We start from the raw sequence: 26,687 nt of genomic DNA, 5'->3' as shown, positions 1-26,687 counted from the left end.
CCATTCCTGAGAAAGCTCTGCACCGGTGGCACTCCGATCCCGCAGCTGAATCCTCTTTAGGAGACGATCCTGGCCCTTGCTGGACTTTCTTGGACGCCCTGAAGCATTCTTAACAATGCAGTGGAAAGTTTTTTTTCGGGATTAAGTTAATTTTCATGGCAAAGAAGGACTATGTAATTCATCTGATCACTCTTCATAACATTCTGGACTATATGCAAATTGCTATTATAAAAACTTAAGCAGCAACTTTTCCAATTTCCAATATTTATGTAATTCTCAAAACTTTTGGCCACGACAGACTCTGTGTAGAGATTAAAAAGTATATAAATTTTAAATGTTTTTAGAAAATAACTGATCGTTTCGCTAGATAAGACCCTTCTTCCTCGGCTGAGATCATTTAGAGTCCTTTGAAGCTGCATTTAAACTGCATTTTGAAAGTTCAAACTCGGGGCATAGAAGTCTATTATATGGAGAGAAATCCTGAAATGTTTTCCTCAAAAAACAGAATTTCTTTATGACTAAAGAAAGAAAGACATGAACATCTTGAATGACAAGGGGGCGAGTACATCATCTGTAAACTTTTGTTCTGAAGCCCATATTACCCCAATTCTAGCAGACCTGCATTGGCTACCAGTCGCCTATCGTATTAAGTTTAAAATCCTCTTGCTTACTTTTAAAGCTCTGCATGGTTTGGCCCACGGCTATCTCAACGATCTGCTGCTGACCCAGGACGTCATTTACTACCCTTTCCCTCCTTAGAGGTTGATCACAAAGTTAGACAAGACGAGCATTTGTGGTTAAAAAGTGTATAAATATTAATTTCAGAAAATTACAGATTGTTTCGCTAGATAAGACCCTTTTTCCTTGGCTGGGATCATTTAAGCCCTTTGATTCTGCATTTTAATAGCATTTTGAATGTTCAAACTCGTGGGCAAGGTTGAAGACATGAACATCTTAGATTGACAAGGGGGTCAGTAAACTATCTCTAAATTTTTGTTCTGGAAGTGAAATAATCCTTTAATGGAAAAGATACTAGTATCTAAAAAAATAAGTTAAGAAATTAAATGTTAAAACAGCTTGCCATAGAGATGCAGTACTTTGGTTAGAGAGAATGGAAAAATAGCATATTTTTCTCATTTTTACCATTGAGGGACTCTAGATTCTATATATTGAGTGCATTAAAACAGTTGATACATCTACATTTCAGCCAATTTATTAAGCAAGAATAACAAAAAGGGGCTATTATTTAGTCCAATTTCATTTAAGGGCTTTTTTAACCCAGATTTTAACATCACCATTTAAGTCATGTGATTAGTCATCAACAAAGCAACACACCCCATGGCACTTTCTTTAAAAATCATTTAAAGGGATGGTTCACCAGTAGGGATGTAACGGTAATGTAAATACCGTCATACCGCAATAACACATTTTTTCGATACTACCGTGGTTGCATGACTCGATAAAACGATAGGTCTTCTGAGAAAAGTTTGCTCAGGCGAATGGAGCGAACGGGAGGTAGCGGGAACTACATTTCCCATCAGCCAAGGCGTGGCCATCATCCTTTGCGGTCTGTTGTCGCTACAGACTGTAGCAGCAAGGAAAAGAGATGGAAATGGTCGAACCTGCTCCGTCTGCAGTGCGTATGCGTTACGTATTCTTTTCAGCACCCATGTTAACGGATTAGAGCGTTCACACTGCACGCGGTTGTCCGGCAGTACGTCCTAGAAGCGGTGCCTTTGCAGCAGTGCAGCGATCGTTTCGGCACAGAGTCTATTTTTTGCTGCGCTGAATTAATGTTACAGTGCATTGTTCGCTGTAAAAATGAACATGGATTGACACGGAAATGTACCATAAATGCATATAAATGAAGTCTACTGTGTTTCACAGTCAACACGTGGCTTTTTGGCTATGTTTAAAATAAGGAAAGGTGCAGTTTTAAATAAACTAGGCAACATAATAGATGCACTTGTCCAGGAAGAAAAGTTCTTTAAAGGATTGTTTTTAATAAAGATTTAATGCGAAAGAAAGGCATGAGAGCCTACTGCACTGCAAAAAATGCTTTTCTTACTTAGAATTTTGTCTTGTTTCCAGCCAAAATATCTAAAAATTCTTAAATCAAGAATGATTTTCTAGACAAGTAAAAATTATTGTCTTGTTTTTAGTAAAAATTAAGTGAGTTTTTGTTTAAAACAAGCTAAATAATCTGCCAATGGGGTAAGAAAAAAAAATCTTATTTCAAGCAGACAACTAGATTCAGACAACTCATTCAGCTAAACTGATTTGACTTTTTTTTACATGCTTTAATAATTTTTTGTTACTAAAATTGAAAAAATTAAGTTTGTGTTTGAAAGTTTACAAATAGATGGCTAATTTGTATGCCATTGATATGTTCAGTGTTCATGTAAACTGTTTAATAAACACTTCTGGGACTTTTTTCGAGTCTCTTCATTAGTTTTGTTTTTCCTGTAAATGATTCAATAAATACCGTACCGTGACATTCATACCGAGGTATTACCGTACCGTGAAGTTTTGATACCGTTACATCCCTATTCACCAGTAAATAAATTAGTTACTCACCCTCATGCTGTATGACTGATTTTGTCTGTGGGACGCTAAAGATGATATTTTTAGTTTTGGTTACCACTGGAAAAACTGATTCCACAGAAGTCAGTCAGTCAAAGAACTTTCAATTTTGATTAAACTATCCCTTTAAGGACAGGGTTGAAATTCTCAACAGCACACACTTGGAAAACCACAAACTTTTTCTGTAATAGTCAAACTCTTCCCAAAGCAGGTAGCAGCTTTGGAACTGCATCACATTTTGATACAAAGGGAACGTTGCTAGGGGAAACCTGTGCTGTTCTGTCAGACTGTCTAATTGAGTGCTGCATTATCAGAGCCAAATTCCACAGGCACACAAAGCAGGGATTATTCCCCGTCAGGGTGTTTTGCGGGAAGAGGTGGGGGTTTGCTGCTTTTCTCACGAAACCCTTTATGCTGGCCAGTCCTTGTCCTCCAAACCTCAAGACTGCTCTGAGATCAGCCAGACTGTTATAGATGTGCTCTTACTCTACAACTTTCAGTTTCCCTCTCCATGCCAACACAAGGCAGCATTCAGACTTGCTCATGCCCTTTTGTCCTGAACGCAAGGGCTCATCATTTCCAGGATGGTTTAAGATACAAATCTGGTGGGGCTGATGAATGCAAAAATCATCCGATTGAAAATAGAGTAGACACAAAACAAAAAAAATGTATACATTTAAATATACTGTATACACTACCAATCAAAAGTTCTTGAACGGTAAGTTTTGTAAATGTAATGTATGCATGTGGTCTTCCCCAATAATCTTACATATTAATAAACATTCACTCAATTTCTTAAATGTAAATATGAGGTGATAGGAAAACAAACAAATACTTGTTTGGGGGGGAACACAAAGGTTTTGCAAGTAGTATCTCAGAGGGGATGTATGGCAAGCCGTTTTAACGTTTAATCTATAAACCATCCTACTATCTATTTTTTTAATTATCTAATAAGACCTAGTATAATGACTAAGTACTAGTATCTTTTAAAAAAAGAACTAGAACCTAAAGAATAAGCACCAGTAACTAACGAATAAGTATCTTACGCTCTTCAAGCCTGCATTTATTTGATCCAAAGTTCAACGAAAACATTAATGTTAAAATGTATTTACTATTTAAAATAACTGCTTTCCATTTGAATACATTAAAATGTAGTCAGTATAATTTTAATTTTTTTAAATATTTTTTATAAGAAATTATAGAAATACTTTTGTTTAGCAAGGCTGCTTTAAATGGATCAAAAGTGATAAAGGCATTCATGTTATAAAAGATTTCCATTTCAGATAAATGCTGTTCTTTTGAACTTTCTATTAATTAAAAAAACCTGAAAAACTATTTTTCTCCACTGTTTTCAGTAATTAATTATTATTATTTTTTTATTAGCAAATCAGAATATTAAAACTATTTCTGAAGGCTCATGTGACAGTAGTTTAAATATTTCAAAATTGTACTGTTTTTGCTGTACTTCAGATCAAATAAATGCAGGCTTGGTGAGCAGAAGAGACATTAAAAATCTTAGTGTTCAAAAACTTTTGACCGGCAATGTAAAGGAAAAAAATATATATATATAAAAGTAAATATATACATGACTTACTGATTTAATCAGAACAACAACAGACTTGACTGGAAAATTAAAAACTTTAATCATTAAAAAAAAAAGAGCCTTTCAACAGGACTGATGTCTCTGAGTATTACTGGCAATAAATACAAGACAGTTGGGAAGAAGGGGAGTGATCAAAAATATGAGTCAGTCTAAACGTATAAAAGAGCCTATGGCAGAATTTAGCAAAGTGTTGTTTGGTAAAATGATTTAAAAGGCAGGACATAAATATACTTAAAAAAAAAAAAAAAAAAAAACTCAAAACAATCAGAGATTGTAGTTAACTGCTTCTCTAACCCATCTTGACTTAAAAAGGGCCAAACTTTTAAAACATAAGACTATAGTCTATTGTCTATCTAGCTAATAAAATACTGTATTATCAGAGGAACTATAATATAGGAAACGCTCCTCTCAACATCTGTTTCTTATCATATAAAAAAGGCTAGCGAGAGAAAAAAAAACAACTCGCTCTGTTTATGTGAGGATCCAAAAATATTCATCTGTGCTGTAAGCTTGCAGTTTAATAGTCAATGCCATGGTCGTAGTGGCCTCTGTAATCATCTGGGTAGTCTGCCTGGTACTCGTCCTGATATTCTCCCTGGTATTCAGCCTGGTAGTCGCTGTCGCTGATCTCAGAGCCGTTGGTGCCGGTGCCCTGGCTGCCATTGCTGTGGATGGTGGGCTCGGTGGGGGATGCGCAGTATTTAGGATCGTATATCTGTCTGCCCAGGCCATACACACTCATGCCCTTCTGAGAGGCCACCTTGTTGGTGCCCATCTGCAGCGAGATGGTGGAGTTGTCCGCTGACTGGACAGCCAGTTTCTGGTCAAAAATATCCCTTCTGGTGCCAGGGGCCAACATTCCAGCCTGGGGGAGAAGAAAGGATAAATAAAGTGCACACAAATCAACGAAGTGTTCTCATAGCTTCATAACATTACGGTTGAACCTCTGATGTCACACTATTTTAAAGGATGTCCTTACTACCTTTCTGGGCCTTGAATATGTTAGCTACGTTGCTGTCTATGCAGGGTCAGAAAGCTCTCGGATTTCATCAAAAATATCTAAATTTGTGTTCAAAAGTTGAATGAAAGTCTTACAGGTTTGGAACAAGATGAGGGTGAGTAATTAACCCTTAAAGACCTAAAACATTTTTGGGGCACCTGAGGCACCTATAGTTCTTTATTTTTTTCAGACCGACTCTAGCAGTCAGCATCAATTGTCATATCATTATAAACATAAGAACTTGAACTTTATGTCTAGCTTATTTAAAATTACAATTTTACCATTTTACAATTTTAAGAAAAACGCTAGCAACAATTGGGTGTTTTTTAGTGTGTACTCAGACAAAAACTCCTGAAGTTTGGATTTTTTTCTTTAGAAATTTGTATTTAGGTGTTTTACACTTCCAAATAAAATTGTGTCTATATATAACATTCCCCAAGCAAGTTATAGCCATTTATTACAATATTATTATAGGCGCTTTCAGTGAAAAACAGGTCTATTTAGTTTATTGACAATATAGATCTGTCCAAAAACGTTTCAGGAATAAAGTCATATCAGAAACAGTGTTATATAATAGCAAAACAGTAAAAGTTACTTTTTTAGATAAATATACTCTTAATCCGAGGATGAACAATAAACACGAACAGTGTAGAAAGTAGCACAAGAAAAATTGCACAAATTGTCTTGTGCAACAAAAAAATAAAAATAAACAGTCCAAATTATTCACAAAATTCACACAAAATGAGAGAGAAATATACAGAGTGCAACCGAAAAAATAGTGCAAATAATCTTTACAAACTATATAAGAATTAGTTACATAATATAACAACCAAACAGATGGATTTGCTGGCTGTAGCCTGCGTCAGAAACTATTTTACCGGGACATCGCCTAGTGACACGAAAAACCTACATTCTCTACATGCTTTATCCGATATGTACTGCTGTTTTATCCTTGTTTTTGGTTTGTGTTATGTCAAAGGGCTCTGTTGTGAAGATTTCTGTACATTTTCAAAGAATGCTGTCATGCAAATGTGTTATTTTGCGTTTGTTTTCATGCAAGCAAAACGCACTATCCTTTCATTTTGTGTTTGATCAGATTTGCAAAGAAACATACTACTCGGTGGTTCAAAAGACCAAAACCTATGTTTATTGGTAGAATAGATGACACTTTGAACCAATCTGGGCACAGGGGTGGGACTAAGCATCAACAGTCATTCCTGTTTGGCTCAGAGGACCGAAACGTATTGATTTCATATGACAAATCAGTGCTAAGGAAATGCAATGACGTAATAACCATAGATATATATACATAGATGCCTCATTAGCGACTGTTTCTATGGGCCGTTATACGTTAGCCGTCCGCCATTTCACTGCGGTCTACTTGACGTCATTCACCCATAGATCTGTGTAATGGATCATAGTAATCACTGAAAATTCGAAAAGCCACAATCCTGCACAGCCGTTGGTCTGCGAACCTACAGTATGGTGAATGACGTCAAGTGGACCGTTCCAATATGGCGGACGCATCTACGTGCTTGGAGTGGTCCAATGCGGTATCTATGTATATATATCTATGGTAATAACGCTCATCACGGAGCCTCTGAATATCCAAATGAGACATGCGAGATCACCGAAAAGACTGTGCATTAGGAGACTTTTTTAAGCATTCAAATTGGATTAGCGGTTCAAAAGTTATTGAACATTTAAGAACAATAGTTATTTTTAAGCCGCGGTCGGCTGTCTCGGTCTTCGAGGGGTAATGACAGAATTTTCATTTTTGGTAGAACGATCCCTTTAAAATCCAAATCTAAATTAAATCTGTTTATCAGTTAAAGTGATTGTAGTTCTTGATAAGACTTGTTTTACAACGTCTTTATGATCTTTTTGGATATTCTAAGTTTCAGTTACTTGGGCTTTTAAAGGAGAAACAGCAACTTCTCAGATTTAATTACATAGTTTGTTTTTCCAAGAAACCAAAGTCTTATATGTTTACAATGACGTGAGGGTAAGTAAATGGATGACAGAATTTAACCTCGGGCGAACTACAGGTGCATCTCAATAAATTAGAATGTCATGGAAAAGTTCATTTCAGTAATTCAACTCAAATTGTAAAACTTGTGTATTAAATAATTTCAGTGCACACAGACTGAAGTAGTGTAAGTCTTTGGTTCTTTTAACTGTGATGATTTGGCTCACATTTAAAAACCCACTAATTCACAATCTCAACAAATTAGAATACTTCATAAGACCAATAAAAAAAAATTGTTTTAGTGAATTGTTGGCCTTCTGGAAAGTATGTTCATTTACTGTATATGTACTCAATACTTGGTAGAGGCTCCTTTTGCTTTAATTACTGCCTCAATTCGGCATGGCATGGAGGTGATCAGTCTTTGGCACTGCTTATGTGGTATGGAAGCCCAGGTTTCTTTGACAGTGGCTTTCAGCTCATCTGCATTTTTTGTTCTCTTGTTTCTCATTTTCCTCTTGACAATACCCCATAGATTCTCTATGGGGTTCAGGGCTGGTGAGTTTGCTGGCCAGTCAAGCACACCAACACCATGGTCAACTTTTGGTGTTTTGGCAGTGTGGGCAGGTGCCAAATCCTGCTGGAAAACGAAATCAGTATATTTAAAAAGCTGGTCAGCAGAGGGAAGCATGAAGTGCTCTAAAATTTCTTGGTAAACAGGTGCAGTGACTTTGGTTTTCAAAAAACACAGTGAACCAACACCAGCAGATGACATTGCACCCCAAATCATCACAGACTGTGGAAACTTAAATCTGGACTTCAAGAAACTTGGGCTATGAGCTTCTCCACCCTTCCTCCAGACTCTAGGATCTTGGTTTCCAAATGAAATACAAAACTTGCTCTCATCTGAAAAGAGCACTTTGGACCACTGGGGAACAGTCCATTTCTTCTCCTTAGCCCAGGTAAGACGCCTCTGACGTTGTCTGTGGTTCAGGAGTGGCTTAACAAGAGGAATACGACAACTGTAGCCACATTCCTTGACACGTCTGTGTGTGGTGGCTCTTGATGCCTTGACCCCCGTCTCAGTCCATTCCTTGTGAAGTTCACCCAAATTCTTGAATCGATTTTGCTTGACAAGCTTCTCAAGGCTGAGGTTCTCTCGGTTGGTTGTGCATCTTTTTCTTCCACACTTCAACTTTGTTAACATGCTTGGATACAGCACTCTGTGAACAGCCAGCATCTTTGACAATAAACGTTTGTGGCTTACCCTTCTTGTGAAGGGTGTCAATGATTGTCTTCTGGACAACTGCCAGATCAGCAGTCTTCCCCATGATTGTGTAGCCTACTGAACCAAACTAAGAGACCATTTTGAAGGCTCAGGAAACCTTTGCAGGAGTTGATTAGATTGGCATGTCACCATATTCTAATTTGTTGAGATGAGAGATGAATTGGTGGGGTTTTGTTAAATGTGATCCAAAATCATCACAATTAAAAGAACCAAAGACTTAAATTACTTCAGTCTGTGTGCGTTGAATTTAATACAAAAGTTCTACAATTTCAGTTGAATTACTGAATTAAATGAACTTTTCCACGACATTCTAATTAACTGAGATGCACCTATACATCTTTAAATCCACACTTACCTGGCTTGCTCCTTTATTCGTGCCCATCTGCAGGCTGATTGTGGTTTGGTCAAAGGGCTTGTCTGCTTGAGTCTTTGGGTCATACAGATGTCTCCTAGTGCCATAAGCGGTCATTCCAGCCTGACTAGCACATTTATTTGTCCCCATCTAGCATTAACAAAAATGAAGGATGTGTATGAATTCACACAGCTTGAGTGAGACAATCCCACAAAAAAAAAAAAAAAAAAAAAAAAAAAAAAATTTTCCTAAAGCGACAGTTCCTCACCTGCAGTCCAATCACACATTGACCAGCTTTCATTTTCTCATCATTAAAGTTGCGGGTTTGCTTGTCCGCATACTTAATACCAATGTCAACTTTTGTGTCCATACCTTTGGTTTTTGCCTTGAAGGAAAGAATGAAAGTAGTATTATACCAGCAACTCCAAATCTAAACTTCCTTCTTTGCATGAAACTCACCATGCTGGCCAGAGCAAGAAGTGTGGTCTGGACTTGAGTCATGTTCCCGTTCTCAAACAAATCGTTGGCCTCAAAGATATCGTTAGGCTTCAGGCCATAGGCAAGAATGGCTTTGATGAAGTTGCCCAGGTTCTCAAGCTTCAGTGAAGAGAATAAGAAAAGCAGATTTGCTGTCATATTTATTTTGTACATTAAGAACAGGGTTTGAAATTAACACCCACCAACCTTTCTAAAATAATTGTTCACCAATAAATTTCTTGGGAGAAGTTCATGTACGCCAAATATGGCCTTTTTTGTCATTTTTTTTTTTTAGGCTAGTAGAAGTTATGAATTGCCGGTAACTTAATTTTGTAGCCAAAATGCTCTGCCCTACAAAGGCAAAAGACCTTAACTCACTAGAGTGTGGAACTGAGAAAAATGACTTTAAAGATTTTTTGTTGTCCAGCCAAATTAATTATAGCTAGGACACTGTAAATCTGGCAATTAGATGTTGTTTTAATAATGCAATTTATCTTCATATAATCATGAGCTCAAACTTGACTTTTGACCCCTATTTTTAAGTTACTGTCCTCTGCCTTTGAATTGTGTGCAAAAAGTGAGACGTCGTCCCAAGGCAAAGAGCAGTAACTTCCACACTATCAGTATTCAGTTGCTGATCACCATTTCCAAAATCATTAGTAACAACTGTATAAAATCTATAGAGATCATGGCATTTATTTTGGATGACTGATAATTCCTTATAGCAATCTACTTATTGCTATCTTGTGTTTTGGTTGCATTCTGGTGCCGTTATTAATACATTAGACATGAAACAATACTTTGTGGTAAAGAGTATTTTTGGTGTGCATTAACTAACAGGTCGACTGCAGACAGGTCACAGTGAATTACATTAATAAATACAAGATTTTCTAATGAGTAAAGATCTTCATATTACTAATGAATTAACAATGTATTTATTAAAATGTATTTAAAATGTATTTAATACTGCAAAGATATAACAAATCATGTACAAGTAATTAAGTGAACTTTGGAATCCAGTAGGTGGTGCTAAGTCACTGTTTTAAGTGAGACAGAGTCATTTTTTAACACAGCAAATCGCTGTATTTATGAATGGCTAAATGAATCATTGACTCACGATTTGTTCAGAGCCACAGATTCATTCACAAAAATAGCCTAGCTTAAAGGAAGTCTTGATTGATGTGAACGCCAGCAGACAGGAATAATGCCTCAGAATTCTTGTGGATTGTTGTGGATTAAACATCTGATGACATGGATTTTATTTGGTTACAAGAAAAGGTAGGATATGGCTTTAATTGTGAAGTTCACTGATTTTATGTGATCATGCTACATGCTATGCTGTCACGGCATTCGTGTCGACTAACGTTAGTTGGTAGCCCTAGACTGTTGAATGAAAATGAATCATGAAAATAAAAACTTATTGCTGGCAATTTATCTAGTCTTTGCTTGTTTACAGTGCTTTATATGGTGCAGATTGGTATCATATTTTTATGCTATAGGCAGCTAGCAAGCTAAGTAAAGTACATTGCGATCTAATTCTTTTGTCTAATGCATCTTTTGCATTATACAATTTCTTACCTTGAGCTTGATGTCTGCTTGATTAAAAACAACCATTCAACAATATCTTTATAGTGGTATAGTGTGTGTCAGAAGTGCTTCGGTGAGAGTTATGACAGTAACGTTAGACAAGCAACATCGTAACTTGAACGCGGCAAACTTTATTGAATGGTACCGTAGTACCATAACTTAGAGCGTTTCAAAACAAAGCCAAAGAACGCTAACATGTGTTACGGTGTTTTAACTTCGTTTCTCTAGGGCTTTTGGAAGTTACTGTTAAGACAACACATTATTTTAGCTCATTTTCGACCAAAATCGAAGTTACGGTCTTTTGCCTTTGCACGGCAGTGCTGGTGAGTGAAAAAGGTCATACATAAACACGGTTTCCTTACCTTGTGCCAGTTAAGTTTGGAGTGGTTGATTTTCTTAATGGATCCAGGTTGAAGTTTATTAATGAGCCTATGAGAAAGACAAATATTACATCTTCTAGGGGAGACTCAACTTACATGGTATTGACTTTGCAGTACGCACTACCAACAGTGTACACTACCAGTCAAAAGTTTTTGAACAGTAAGGTCTCTTCTGCTCACCAAGCCTGCATTTATTTGATCCAAAGTACAGCAAACAAACTTTTTTTAAAAACATTAAAAATCTTACTGTTCAAAAACTTTTGACTGGTAGTGTATATCAAAATAACATCATGTGACAAAGTTTCTTGCCATTAAAAGGCAGTGAAGAAACAGGTAAGATTTCTTAAGGCCAACAGCAAACAAAAGAAGGTGTGGATGCCCGACTAGGTGGTTATAATATGAGCAACACATGGTTTTAGCTTGGCAGAACTTGTTTGTCGTCATTTTTGTGTGTCTCCTGCCTGAATATTAAAATCACCCCACATTTTGGCATGTTTTCGGGTTACAATAAATGAGACAAAAGGTTACAGGTGGGCTGAAAGTCATTATTTAGAGACAAACAAACACTTAGCCATCTGCGCGCCAATGTTTTGAGTTCCTAATCAAACTGAAGTGCACATCATGGTTTCTATCATGCTCAAAGACTCACTCGCAGAGTATGACGCCATCCTTCAATCCCATCTGGAAGTTTTCTCCAATTGGCATGCCCGTTACATCCTCAATCCAGTACCTCAGCTCCTCCTCCTTCTGCAGGTCATACTTCTGAGCAATCTACAAGAACCAGAAAGAGAGACTGAAAACTTTTGCGTTCTTAAAATGTTTCCCCATATGCAACCCAAAGCCTGCTTCTTCACAGCGATGCCATTGAAGAACCATTTTTGGTTCCACAAAGAACCATTCAGTCAAAGGCTCTTTATAGAATTCAAGGATTCAAGGATTCAAGGATCTTTATTGTCATTTCAACACATGTTGGTGCATATAAAGGAACGAAAATGGTTACTCTGGTCCCGTAACAAGCCACACGAAAAATAAAGACACTATAAATATATATATATAAAAATATAAGTGTAATAGATATATAAAAGTATGAGTATAATATAAATATACATAAAATAAAAACTATAAATAAAAAAACTGTAAACTGTAAAATGGACCGTGGTAGTTCTGTGCAGTAAAGGTAGTTTGCAATGTAGTTAAAGTGGCAGTGCAGTGCAAAAACAGTGCAAACAGTCTGTCCATGGGGGTGGCTATTGTTCACTGTATGTAGGGGTGAGAGGGGGGCTACGAAGATCTCCTGAGTTTAATAATCTCACAGCCTCCGGGAAGAAGCTGTTCCTCAGTCTGGTGGTCCTGCTTTTGATGCTCCGTAGCCTCCTGCCTGAGGGGAGAGGGACAAACAGTGTGTGTGCAGGGTGGGTGGGGTCTTTCCTGATGCAAGTGGCCCTTTTCCTGCATCTGGAGGTGTAGATGTCCGTGGTGGTGGATAGGCTGTGTCCCACAGTCCCCTGTGCCGCTTTCACCACCCTTTGCAGAGCCTTCTTCTCTGCTGCAGAGCAGCTGCCGTGCCACACAGTGATGCAGGAGCACAGGACACTCTCCACCACACACCTGTAGAACGATGTAAGGACTGAGCTCCCCAGTCCAGCGCGCCTCAGCCTTCTGAGAAAATAGAGGCGCTGGTGTGCCTTCCTAGTCAGGCAGGAAGTGTTGGTGCTCCAGGTGAGGTCATTAGAGATGTGGACGCCCAGGTACTTGTAGCACGAGACCACTTCCACCGCTGTCCCTCCGATGTACAGGGGAGGGGGGGGAGGTGTCTGCTCCTCCTGAAGTCCACGATCATCTCCTTGGTCTTCTTCCCGCTGACGCAGAGGTTGTTTTCCCTGCACCAACCCTCCAGGTGTCCTACCTCCTTTCTGTAGTCAGACTCGTCGTTGTTCACGATACGTCCAACCACAGCTGTGTCGTCCGCAAACTTCACAATCAGACAACTCGGGTGTATCGCCGAGCAGTTGTATGTGAGCAGGGTGAACAGGAGGGGGCTCAGCACACAGCCCTGGGGGGAGCCGGTGCTGAGGGTGATGGAGGAGGAGGAGACATCGTGGATCCTCACGGACTGCGGCCTGTCTGTTAGGAAGTCCTGGACCCAGTTGCATAGGGTGGAGTTCAGTCCGAGTATTGCCAGTTTCTGTGTCAGGGTCTGTGGTCTAATGGTGTTAAAGGCTGATGTGAAATCCACGAAGAGCATGCGAACATAAGAGTTCTTGTTCTCTAAGTGGGTGAGGGCTGTGTGGACCACAGAAGAAATGGCATCCTCTGTGGATCGGTTCTTCCTATATGCATACTGGTGTGGGTCCACAGTGACGTCGATGTAGTCCTTGATGTGAGCCATGACCAGTCTCTCGAAGCACTTCATGACTATCGGGGTGAGGGCTACGGGCCGATAGTCATTCAGGCCTGTCACTGTGGACGTTTTTGGGATGGGGATAATAGTGGCGGTTTTCAGGCAGGTGGGGACAGCTGCTTGTTGGAGGGAGGTGTTGAAGATGTCCGTCAGCACCTCTGTGAGCTGGTATGCACATCCCCTCAGCACCCGCCCGGAGATGTTATCGGGACCAGCAGCTTTCCGTGGGTTGATCCTCTGGAGGGTCCTCCTCACTTCTGCTGGGGTCACGCTGAGGGGCTCTTCTCCTGGTGGGGGGGTGAGCCTGGTACTGAGAGGTGGAGAGTCTGGGTCCTCAAAGCGGGCGTAGAATCTGTTGAGAGCGTCAGGTAGAGAGGGGTCCCCGGGGCATTGTGCATCTCTGGTGTTATAGTCTGTGATGCACTTTATGCCCCTCCACATACTCCGTGGGTCGCTGGATATGAAGTGTCCCTCGATCCTCTGGGCGTATGCAGCCTTGGCCCTCTCCACTCCTGCAGTCAGCTGTCTTCTAGCCGCCCTGAGTGCCAGACTGTCACCAGACCTGAACGCAGCATCCCTGGTTTTCAGCAGAGAGCGGACCTCTGCGTTCAGCCAGGGTTTCTGGTTCGGGTAGCATGTTATTGTCCTGGTGATGGTGACATCCTCTGTACACTTATTGATGTAACCGAGGACAGCAGATGTGTAGTCCTCTAGATCCACCTCTCCCTCATGTACAGCTGCCTCTCTGAAGATCTGCCAGTCTGTGCGCTGAAAACAGTCCTGCAATACCGGGACAGCATCATTGGGCCACACGGTGATGGTCCTCTGTGTTGGTGTCTGGCGTCTGAGCAGGGGGCGGTAGGCAGGGACCAGCGTGATGGAGATGTGGTCGGAGAAGCCCAGATGGGGGTTGGGGACGGCTCTGTATGCGTCTTTTTTGTTAGTGTAAACACGGTCCAGTGTGTTATTTCCCCGTGTTGGTATGGTGACATGCTGATGGAACATAGGCAGTGTGTCTGTCAGGTTTACGTGATTGAAATCCCCCGCGATCACGTAAAAAGCCTCCGGGTGCTTATTCTGGAGCGAGCTGATGTTATCGTGGAGCTCCTTTAATGCATCGTTAGCATTAGCACCCGGCGGGATGTAAACAGCCATAACAAACACCACCGTAAACTCACGTGGAAGATAGTGTGGCCGGCATTTCACGGTCATATGCTCTATCGCCTCGGAGCAGTGGCTCTTCACCACAGTACAGTTCGTGCACCAACCTTTATTCACATAGACGCATAATCCGCCCCCACGGGCTTTCCCCGACAGCTGGTTACGGTCCACCCGGAAGAGAAGCCGGCCGTCGATCTGGAAGGCTTGGTCCGGCATGTTGTCGTTAAGCCAGGTTTCCGTCAGACAAAGCACCGCACAGTTCCTCATCTCTCGGGAAACCCCCAGCCTCAGTCGCAGTAAGTCCATCTTGTTGTCCAGGGAGCGGACATTGGACAGGAACAGGGACGGGATCGGTGGTTTCCCAGTGTTAGCCTTTAGCCTAGCTAGCGGTCCGCCCCGTTTGCCCCTCTTCTGCTTCCGCGCACACCGCTTCCTCTTCCCGTCTGTCCGGCGTGATCTTCTGCGCCAGTCCGGTGTCCTCAGGAGCTGCAGTCTGCCCAGCAAAGCCCTGAATCCCCTCGCCGCTGTTGTTCCGTTGTTGTTGTTGTTGTTGTTCGTAGTTCCTGTATGCGTGGCCGAACCATCCATTAAATTAAGAAGTTCCGTTCGGCTGTACCTTAAACGCTTGTTTATACAAGCAAAACAGTTGTAATCGGTCTCAAAACCAACTGGAAAAGTACTAAAAGGGGGCTTGTCCCCGGGAGCACGAGAAGCCGCTGCACTGTTGCGCGCCGCCATCATCATCTCTTTCTTACCTTTTTATAATCTGAAGAACACCACAAAAGAACCTTTTGTCAAACAGAAAGGTTTTTCAGATGTTAAAATTTCTTTATGGAACCATTTAGACAAAAAAGGTTCTTCTATGACATTGTGAAGCACCTTTATTTTGAAGAGTGTATATAATGAAAGATTTATTCCAACAGGTCTCTATTCATTCCATGAAGTAACTTTGAAGGTTTTAGAAACAATAAGAGACTGTCGTATTTCAGATGCACACCTTTTTTCCAGGTACCACTACATACATTCCTTGGTGAACCTAAATGACTGTCTGGAACTGAGAACATGTGCATGGAAACTATTGCAGTTTCAATTAATGAATTCATAAACATCCCAAACAAAGGGTTTTTGAGAGTACAGGTACTGTCATGTTTGAAGGTTAGTTTTGGAAACCATCTCCTCATCATCTCTTGGTAGTTTGCACAAGACTAGAGTTAAAATAAGTAAGATGGACAGGAAATTACAGAGCACTGCCCCATCTGTGAACTTTGGCTTCAGAAGCAGCTCTATACACCTGTCAGACCCCATTACTACCATTCAGCAAAGAGAAAAATACTGAAAGAGCTTGCAAAAAAACCCTCTGAAGACATATAAATAAACTAAATTATGCAAGTGTTGCATCATAATTGAATCAAGTCACTACATGTTTGAATGAAAGGCAGTCCTTCTTTTGTCAAATTAAGGTTATTCAATTTCCTTCAACAGGTTTGGTCTTGAGTTAATTGTAAATGAGTTGTAAAACATTCCCTCAACCGAACAAATGAGGGCTGGCTCCTAACTTCAACTTAATGACATGCTGAATGTCTGAGGATCTAAAGAGGTGACGGGTCGGAGCATGTCTGTTACTGACAATTCTGTTGTCCCTTCGAAAAGAAAAAAGGATGACAATTGGGAAGTTTCCTTTGTATAACAATTTTTAGAGAGATTAACATTCATACATACATATATATATATATATATATATATATATATATATATTATACATATATATATATATATATATATATATATATAAAATAAAAATACACTTTCAAAAGGCACAAAGCTTCATCTGACACTCATTATATGTGGACAAAGAGCATAACAGTGACCGCCCAACGGTTCAAGAGGTATTTTCCCCATTCATTTTCTACACAGGCCTTTTTAAACTCTTCTTTAATAAACCGTTCAAAGCCACGGACCAAACCAATCAACTACAACGTGACAAACATTGATTTAAAAGTAAGCTGAACATTAAAAAGGAAGAAAAAAAAAAAAAAAACTGCAAAAAAAAAAAAAAAAAAAAAAAACCCGGAGTAACTGCAGAACATTATTCTTTACTGATTTAATAAAATGATTAAATAATTTGCCTACATTTGGATGGCATCTAGTGTAGTTTTTAACTGGAATTGCAGCATTTTAACTTCTTAAAAAGTAAATCCAAAAGTCACTGACATACACTAACAGTCAGAAGTATTTGAACACTAAGAATTTTAATGTTTTTTTAAAAGTCTCTTCTGCTCACCAAGCCTGCATTTATTTAATCTAAAGTACAGCAAAAACGGTAATTGTTTGAAATATTTTTACCATTTAATAACTGTTTTTTATTTGAATATATTTTAAAATATAATTTATTGCTGTGATTTTTAAAGCTTTATTTTTTAGCATTATTACTCCAGTCACATGATCCTTCAGAAAAATTCTAATATTCCGATATGCTGTTCAAAAAGCATATATGTTTAAAACAGCCGAGTAGAATTTTCAGTTTTTTTATGAATAGAAAGTTCAAATGAACAACATTTATATGAAATAGGAACCTTTTGAAACATTATAAATGTCTCTATCATCACTATTGATCAATTTAAAGCATCCTTGCTAAATAAAAGTATTAATTTCCTATAATTAAAAAACAATTATACTGACTCCAAGCTTTTGAATGGTTTAGTATAGTGTTACAAAAACTTTTTACTTCATATAAATGCTGCTGATCTTTGAATCTTTCTATTAAATCAAAGAATCCTGAGGGGAAAAAAAAAAAAAAAAAAAAAAAAAAAAAAAATGGTTTTAGATATTTATAATAATAATTAAAAAAAAAAAATGTTTCTTGAACTTTCTGAAGGATCATGTGACACAGAAGACTGGAGTAATAAATTACATTTTAAAAATAGAAATCAGTAATTTAAAATAGCTAAATATTTCACAATATTACTGCTTTTGCTGTATTTAAAATTTAAAATAAAAAAAACATTAAAATACTGTTCAAAAACTTTTGACAGGTATTGTATACAACCACAAACCCTTCAAACAGGTTTCTTCAAAATTATTCTTTAAAGAGAAAACAAAAGGGGATTTTCACTTTAGGAACAACTGTCGTGGTCTACATCCTGTTGTGATCTTTTACCTCTGTCTGTCCATCACCAATAGGACAACAGGAAATAGGTCTGTGACAGAAACAACAGCAAACCTTCCACGTGTCACCATGTGTACAGACATCATTTCTTAAAGGTCTCCTAATAGATATAAATGAACAACAGACAGACGACAAGCAGAACTTGAATTGAGACCATATGCCCCATTATTAAAATAGCATTGTAAAGTCTCCTTATACACAGAGAAAAAAAAAAGATAGTCATCACTTATCGCACAATGCCTCAGGTGTCACCGTTAACAATGTGGACATCCTTCAACACTACAACATATCACAACCCACACATACACAAAAAAACAAACCTACCCAGAGCAGGACAAAGCTGCAAACAGTCTACCTGTATGTTTCCTCCCATCTCACTTTACAACAGAACTACCCTTGAGAGCTGACGGACATCCTGTTACTTTATATGTTGGTTTTCACAGTAAGCCCAAACACTTTTCAAACAACGTAAAATTATATAATTTCCAAATATACAAATTCCATATAAATTTGCAAATACATTTTATTTGTTATAATGCAGAAAAACATTTCAGGATTTTTCTCCATAAAGTGGACTTCAATGGTGGCCAATGGTTTGAAGGTCCAAACGGCAGTTTCAATACAGCTTCAAAGGGCTCCACACTATCCCAGTCGAGAAATAAGGGTCTTATTTAGTGAAACGATCGCTCATTTTCTAAAAAAAATAAATAGTTATATACTTTTTAGCCACAAATGCTCATCTTGCACTAGCTCTGCAATGTACATGTGCATCTTCACACACTGTGAAATCACTTAAGAAATGTCACGCGTGGTTAGTTCTACATTTGTGTACTCCGGTTCAAAAAGGTAGGGCGAAAAACTCCATATGTGACCCTGGACCACAAAACCAGTCATAAGTGTAAATTTGTCAAAATTGAGATTCTTACGTCATCTGAAAGCTGAGTAAATAAGCTTTCCATTGATATATTGTTTGATAAAGTAGGACAATGTTTGTCTGAGATACAACTATTTGAAAACCTGAAATCTGAGGGTGCAAAAAAATCTAGATATTGAGAAAATCGCCTTAAAAGTTGTCCAAATTAAGTTCTTAGCAATGCATATTACTAATCAAAAATCAAGTTATATATTTATGGTAGAAAATTCACAAAATATCTTCATGGAACATGATCTTTACTTAATATGCTAATGATTTTTGGCATAAAAGAAAAATCGATCATTTTGACCCATACAATGTATTTTTGGCTATTGCTACATATGTGACCCTGGACCACAAAACCAGTCATAAGGTTAAATTTGACAAAACTGAGATTTATACATCATATGAAAGCTCAATAAATAAGCTTTTTATTGATGTATGGTTTGTTAGGATAGGACAATATTTGACTGAGATACATCTATTTGAAATCAGAAATCTGAGGATGCAAAAAAATAAAAAAAGACTGAGAAAATCCCCTTTAAAGTTGTCCAAATTAGGTTCTTAACAATGCATATTACAAATCAAAAATTACATTTTGATAGGTTTACAGTAGGAATTTTACAAAAAATCTTCATGGAACATGAACTTTACTTAATTGCTTAATGATTTTTGGCATAAAAGAAAAATCAAAAATTGACCCATGCAATGTATTTTTGGCTATTGCTACAAATATACCCCAGCTACTTAAGACTGGTTTTGTGGTCCAGGGTCACATATCCTTTTCTCCTCCAACTTCAAAATCGCCCAACATCGTTGTTTTGTTGTTTTATCTTTTTGGTAAAGGATGTTTGACTTTCTTTGCATGTTCGCTTTGTAAACACTGAGTCGGTACGTCTGCCTACATTAAGCGTTGAGTTAGTGCAAGACAAGCATTTTTGGTTTAAACATATATAATTTTTTTTTTAATTGTTATTAGACAAATGTCCGATCTTTTAAGCAGATAAGACCCTTGTTCCTCAGCTAGAGCTCTTTGAAGCTGCATAGAAATAGCAGTTTGGACCTTTAACCAAGTGGCCACCACTGAAGTCCACTATATGGAGAAAAAAACCTGGTAAAATCCTCAAAAACCTTAATTGCTTTTTGACTGAAGAAAAGACATGAACATCCTGGATGACATGGGGGTGAGTAAATTATCAGGACATTTTCATTCTGGAAGTGAACTAATATTTTAAAACCAGACAGATTCTAGTATTTGTATATTTTATTCAATGAAACAAACAGTTGTGGTATTTTAAATATTTATTAGGGCTGCCCCCAATAGTCGTCAGAGAAGAGGCTTGGTCGACCAAAATTATTAGTTGCAGGTAAAAAAAAAAAAAATAAATAAAAATACACAGGAAATGGCAAAGTCAAGCAGTTTGTGACAGACAGATTGTTAATGACTAGTCTATGTGGTAATACAGTACATCAGGCAGGACCTTCAAACGCTCACCTATCATTCATCGACCTCAAATATGGCTTTGTATCTGAAGGATGCATGTAGTAGCAACTTCACATGGCAGCTCAATCAAATTTGAACCTAGAAAAATGTGCAATATTCAAGTTTTTGTGCGGAGTGTGGAAGCTGAAGAGTAATGCACTCACTGCATGATAGATGGAGGTGTCAGTGCGGTTACTTGCTCTCAAAGTACTTAAAGTAGTCATTTTTGGTCATAAAGATAAAAGTATTACATCAAATCTGTAAAGACTAAGTTTATTTGTGTGCATGCAGAACAACAAAACATTGTGCTTTTGTAAAATAATGAGAGCAAACAGAAGGCACTTTATGCCGTCTCAGTCCATGTGAACTTGAGCACAAAACTTCAAAATTCTGTGTATACTTGCCTTGCAGACATGAAAAAAATATCTATAGAGAGAAATGTCTACTTTTAAGTTAACCAATTCAAATAGAAAACAAATATGTGACCCTGGACCACAAAACCAGTCTTAAGTCGCTGGGGTATATTTGTAGCAATAGCCAAAAATACATAGTATGGGTCAAAATTATTGATTTTTCTTTTATGCCAAAAATCATTAGGGAATTAAGTAAAGATCATGTTCCATGAAGATTTTTTGTAAAATTCCTACTGTAAATATATCAAAATGTAATTTTTGATTAGTAATATGCATAGTTAAGAACATAATTTGGAGAACTTTAAAGGTGATTTTCTCAGCATTTTGATTTTTTGCACCCTCAGATTCCAGATTTTCAAATAGATGCATCTCGGCCAAATATTGTCCTATCCGAACAAACCATATATCAATAGAAAGCTTATTTATTGAGCTTTCATATGTTGTATACATCTCAGTTTTGTAAAATTTAACCTTATGAATGGTTTTGTGGTCCAGGGTCACATATTTCTCGGATTATGTAATCTGTATGAAACATGCATGCAGGTGCATCACTACTGCGGAGATGAGATTCATCTCTTAAGCCGAAAACAAAGAAAGAAAGCACTAGTTTATCAACAAATTATTAAAACGTTAATGCAGTCTCCTTGTGTTTTTTGCGTCAATGCAGTCTCCTTGCGTTTTTTCCCTAACACATTCATCATTATATCTCCCGGTGCACTTTGGCAAGCTTTTTTTTGTGTGTGCTTGTTAGGCTATGTAGGCAGTTAAATGTTCATTATTATGATTTATATAGTTTATTAATACATGTGCGACTAATAGTCAACCAATACTTTAGATGAATGACTGCTCAACCAGAAATATCTTAAGTCGAGGGAAGTCCTAATATATATTGGTATTGGTCAGATGTTTAATACTGATGCACCCCGAGATAAAGTACCATTTCAACTTTTCATAATACTCAAAGATAGTTCACAGGATTCAAGCTCTAGAACCATTACAATGGAAGAGATAAATGATTGACAGTATTGACCAGAGAGCATTTGCTGGAAAGAAACAGATCTTTCTCCAACTTGAAAAAGTCCCAATAATGTAAAGGGCCAACAAAAAATATGGAGGCTCAAAAGGAGGTTTAAAAACCACATGCAGGTTAGGTTGATGAGAGCAACAAGATCCCATCTCAGACTCCTTTATTATCTCTGGGTGTTACATACTGCTCAGCAACTAGGACACTGGTGGCATCTTCACATCCAAATGTCCACTTTTCCAATTTTCTGCACAATAGAGCTTGTGTTCATGTGTACTAGAGCATTTAAGGAAAAGAGAAAGAGAGAGAAACAAAAAAAAAAAAAGAAAAAAAGTAGGAGTGCATTGATACATTCTCTGACTTCCACAGCACCCTCGGCTCAGAGCAGAGAGTGAACTTCCTGAGACAGAAAACAGGGAGAACATCTGTATTTGGCCACGTGAGAACAACATGTTGGGAGTTCTGCTGGCCACATGAACAAAATCATGTGTGGAGGGCAAAAACATTGCATAATAAAAAGAAATACTTGCAGGAAATACTTAAGGAATTCAGCTAGAGCAACAAAGAGGGAAAGGATCCTAAAATGCGGTTATACATTTGCTGGAGGGAAGAGCTCTAAAAAAGATATAATGCTGTGAGAGAAGCTGGTGAACACAGCTGTTTCTGCTGATCAATTATTCACCCTGTTGCTCTGGAAATGTCTAGCAGACCAAATAATGTGGCAGTGAGGTCTCAGATGTATATACAGACTACAAGATGTGTTTGCATAACAACTGGTTTATATGACCACTAGTCCACTACATGTTGAAATACTGGAAAGACAATGAGAGCAGTCTACTATACATTCACAATATGAATTTACACATACTGTACTATCCTAACAAACCATACATCAATGGAAAGCTTATTTATACAGCTTTCAGATGTATACATTTAAAACCAAAATGCTCTTATGACTAGTTTTGTGATCTAAGGTCACATTTATAATGTTACAAAAGATTTCCATTTCAAGTAAATGTTTTGTTTCCACAAAAGTATTAAAGCAGCCACTGTTTTCAACACTGAGAAGAATAAAAAAAATGTTTCTTAAAAAAGGAAATCAGTAAACAAGAATGATTTCTAAAGGATCATGTGACACAGAAATTGGCTTCTGATAATTTAGCTTTGCGATCACAGGAATAAATCATATTTTAAATATATTGAAACAAAAGTTGTTTTAAAACTCAATATTTTTTCCCTATATTGTTATTTTACTGTATTTTTATCAAATAAATGCAGGCTTGGTGAGCTTAAGAGACTTCTTTAATTACATAATAAATCAAATCTTACAGAGCTTAAATTTTAAACCGTATGTATTTGTACCAATTTTATGTCTCTTGTATCACTCCACAGTCTCTCTTCTCACATTATAAAATAATTCAATCTCAAATCAAAGTGTCGCTCTAAGATACAGTATACATTGTAAACTATACAATATATTCTGCATATTCAAATTAAAACGAGACTGCAAAAGAGCAAATTATGAAAAAATGGATTTCAAAAGTTTACTTTGAAACCAATTTCATGATAAGAGGTCCAAAAGAAGAGACATTTCTGCCAAATCATACAATCCAGTAAGTACTGAATATTAGTTCAAGTAAACTACCTTCAAACACACACAATAGATAATGTCAGTAATGGAGTGTCCTACAGTATGTTCTTTTCAGATATTTGCATGACCCAGTTGAAGTGTTACTGAAAACCAGCTGGGGTCAAGAGTTCTCACACCTCTGCAGATGGCACAGGATTCAAGAAAGCATCACCCCACTGCGGTTTACATTGTTTACCCACCCTCCCACTCATTCTGACTAAACACACACACACACACACACACACACACACACACTCACTCTCTCTCTCGATCTCTCTCTCTCACACACACACTGGTAATGAGACACATGGTGTGATGGGAATGCTGCTGAATAGACCTTAAAGTGACCAACCGCAGACACTAGAGGGATGTGTTTTCTGTGTGCTCTTCGATGTGATAAGCAATTAAGACAATGAGGAAGCTTGTAGCTTAAATAATGGTTAAAATTCTTGGCTAACAAAAAGGCTGCAGGTTTAAGCCCAGGTGTGTGAACGTAGAACTGATGTCCTTGAACAAGACCATTCATCCCAAGTGCACCAGATTAGATTACTGTCATTAGTATCCACCTTTTTCCTCAACACTGAAGTAAGCCTATGGGTAAGAGTGAGACTTTCGGTTCATTATCCGCTATAGGGAAATAACAAGAACAACAATGTGTGGTAAATGGTAACACTGTTTGCATTACAAACCAGTGTGCTCATAATTAGAGTAGTTCACTTTCAGAACAAAAATTTACAGATAATGTACTCACCCCCTTTTTATCCAAGATGTTCATGTCTTTCTTTCTTCAGTCGTAAGGAAATTGTTTTTTGAGTAAAACATTTTAATGACTTCTCTCCATACAATGGACTTTTATGGTGCCCCCGAGTTTGAACTTCCAAAATGCAGCTTCAAAGGGCTCTAAACAATCACAGCCGAGGAAAGAAGGGTCTTATCTAGCAAAACGATGGGTTATTTTCTAAAAATAAAAATAAAAACACAATTTATACACTTTTTAACCTCAAATGCTCATCTTGTCTAGCTCGGCAAGATGAGTGTTTGAGATTAAAAAGTATATAAGTTGTAAATGTTTTTAGAAAATGACAGATCGTTTCGCTAGATAAGACCTTTCTTCCTCAGCTGGGATCATTTAGAGCCCTTTGAAACTGCATTTAAAGTGCATTTTGGAAGTTCAAACTCGGGGGCACCATAGAAGTCCATTATATGGAGAGAAATCCTGAAATGTTTCTCTCAAAAAACATTTTACTTCTCAAACATTTCTTTACGACTGAAGAAAGAAAAAAAAAAAAAAAATGAACATCTTGGATGACAAGGGTACATTATCTGTAAATTTTTGTTCTGCAAGTGAACTACTCCTTTAAGATAACACATTAAAATAATATGGTAAGACAAACCAATTTGCAATATCAAGCAACAAAACAAGCAGTTTTGTACAGCTAAAAATAGCTGGACACAGATGAGACCGGAAGCTAGACCCATAAAATTTCCAAATGGCCGCTGCATTCACTCTTACGGGAAGAAAAGGGTGCATAGTTTTTTTTTTTTTTACCTCATGCAAAATGACCTATGGCATGCAATAATAAACTAAATACATAGTACATACATAAGTACTACACTTTACAGTTTGGGGCCTGCAGGGTTTACAAACTTTTGATGTAATAAAAAAAATGCTACGTTTATGTGACGTTTTAATGCACAGAATGGCATTCATAAACATGAAGAAATAATCATTTAAAAAAGAACAGTCACCAGATGGGACACTTTGCACTGCATTCAGAAGAAAAGCCTCAGTGTGATTTAGTGTGACCTCTTTTCCTGAGGAAAACCCCCGTTTGAACAGTCTATTTGACAACGAATCATTTTCAAAAGAGGAACTGTAGAGAATAACTACAACAAGTAGGTATAAATCGTTATACAGCCAAAGTAGTTTAAACAGCGTCCTTTAAAAACCAAAGGAAACTGCGTTTTAAAAATCACAAATGCTGCAGGCGCATCACCTCGACCAAAGTTTCCACAACACATTTCCGCAAAAGGCAGAACAAATTACATCGCTAACCTCCCTAAACCTTTATTATACACACACTGTCGCTTATTTAGGCTAATAATGCCATTGTTTAAATGGTTATACTGGTGTTTTTGGAGTTTGTCTGTACAGACAGCGGTAGCCTTGTTGCTTTCTCTCAATCTGGAGCTCCACCCAGAACTCAACAAAAGACCCCCTGACCCACCAACACACCAGGCTGCAGGCAAGCTTTACCAACCAGAATAACACACGGTACACTTCATTTGCAATGATACAATGTCCGGTTTTGTGCTTTGAAAATGACAAACAGCATCTCAACATGGCGTGAAAAGCGAAACACGTTGCGTGCATAAAAGAGAAAGTTTAATTCATTGATAAATCAGTTGGTGCAACATGAAGCACTGATTATTTTCTACTTTCCACGTGCAAAAGTATGAGCATTTGTCTTTTATAAACGCAAATGAGGAGTAAAACAAAGGATGCATCGACCCTTGAAACAAAATCTCAGAAGTATCAAATCACATCAACCAGGTGAAACAATGGCTTTCTCTCAAAAACTACAGAAAGAGGGACCATCAGAAGTACGTTTAGCACAATTACATACGGCATTTTTGATTCTGGACATGTCTGTGATAGTTCATTCTGATTTGAAACAGTTACACTTTTTTATGCGTTTCAGTGCAATGCAAAGAAACATCAAAAGAACATTAAACGCCATTTCGTCGCAAGTACACAAACTAAAAAAAAACAAACATTAAAACCTTACCTTACTTCTCACTTCAGCTGATAACCCATATGCAGGGCCCTTGTTGAACTGAGTCATTGTCTTTTATTTCACGTCGTTTGCACCAAAGAATTGTTCAGAAATCTCCCGGTTTCCTATTTGGTTCCTCTTATTCGGAAAAGATGCTTTGCACAACTTAAAAAAAGACAACAGATACGTGTGTTTAGGCTAGTCAAATATGACTGCCGATTGCCCCAGCTGAGCGGATGCACTAAACTCTTTCTGTTCAGCAAGTAATTAAAGAGCAGCAGAAGGTCTGCTGAGGGTGAGCAACGAATTCAATTTTACAAATTCTACTACGGTGAAGCCTCATGTTGTGGATTTTATTAATTAGGTTCCGTGACGCAATCTAGTGTGCCTTTTTGATTGGCTGAAATGCAGATGGTAGTTTGTGGCGCTAGTGAAATGGCTACGGTGGAAGCTTCGCTTATGAATATTAATTAGCTTGCGTGC

General features: G+C 37.9%; 1 protein-coding gene across 1 annotated transcript; it reads right to left on the bottom strand.

Annotated features, from left to right (window-relative positions):
* Positions 1-4,214: 4,214 nt before the first annotated feature.
* Positions 4,215-26,506, bottom strand: cnn3b (calponin 3, acidic b). The gene is made up of 7 exons (XM_073849217.1): positions 26,217-26,506; positions 11,886-12,007; positions 11,219-11,285; positions 9,252-9,389; positions 9,061-9,177; positions 8,796-8,942; positions 4,215-5,051 (listed from the first exon to the last, which is right to left on the bottom strand). The coding sequence occupies exons 1-7, from the start codon at positions 26,271-26,273 to the stop codon at positions 4,704-4,706; spliced, it is 996 nt and encodes a 331-aa protein (XP_073705318.1). The 5' UTR covers positions 26,274-26,506; the 3' UTR covers positions 4,215-4,703.
* Between the last annotated feature and the right edge of the window lie 181 nt (positions 26,507-26,687).

Source organism: Garra rufa, chromosome 10 (assembly GCF_049309525.1).
Source record: "Garra rufa chromosome 10, GarRuf1.0, whole genome shotgun sequence".
Taxonomy (NCBI): domain Eukaryota; kingdom Metazoa; phylum Chordata; class Actinopteri; order Cypriniformes; family Cyprinidae; genus Garra; species Garra rufa.
The sequence above is the reverse complement of the archived record's forward strand: the minus strand, read 5'-3'. Positions and strand labels throughout refer to the sequence as shown.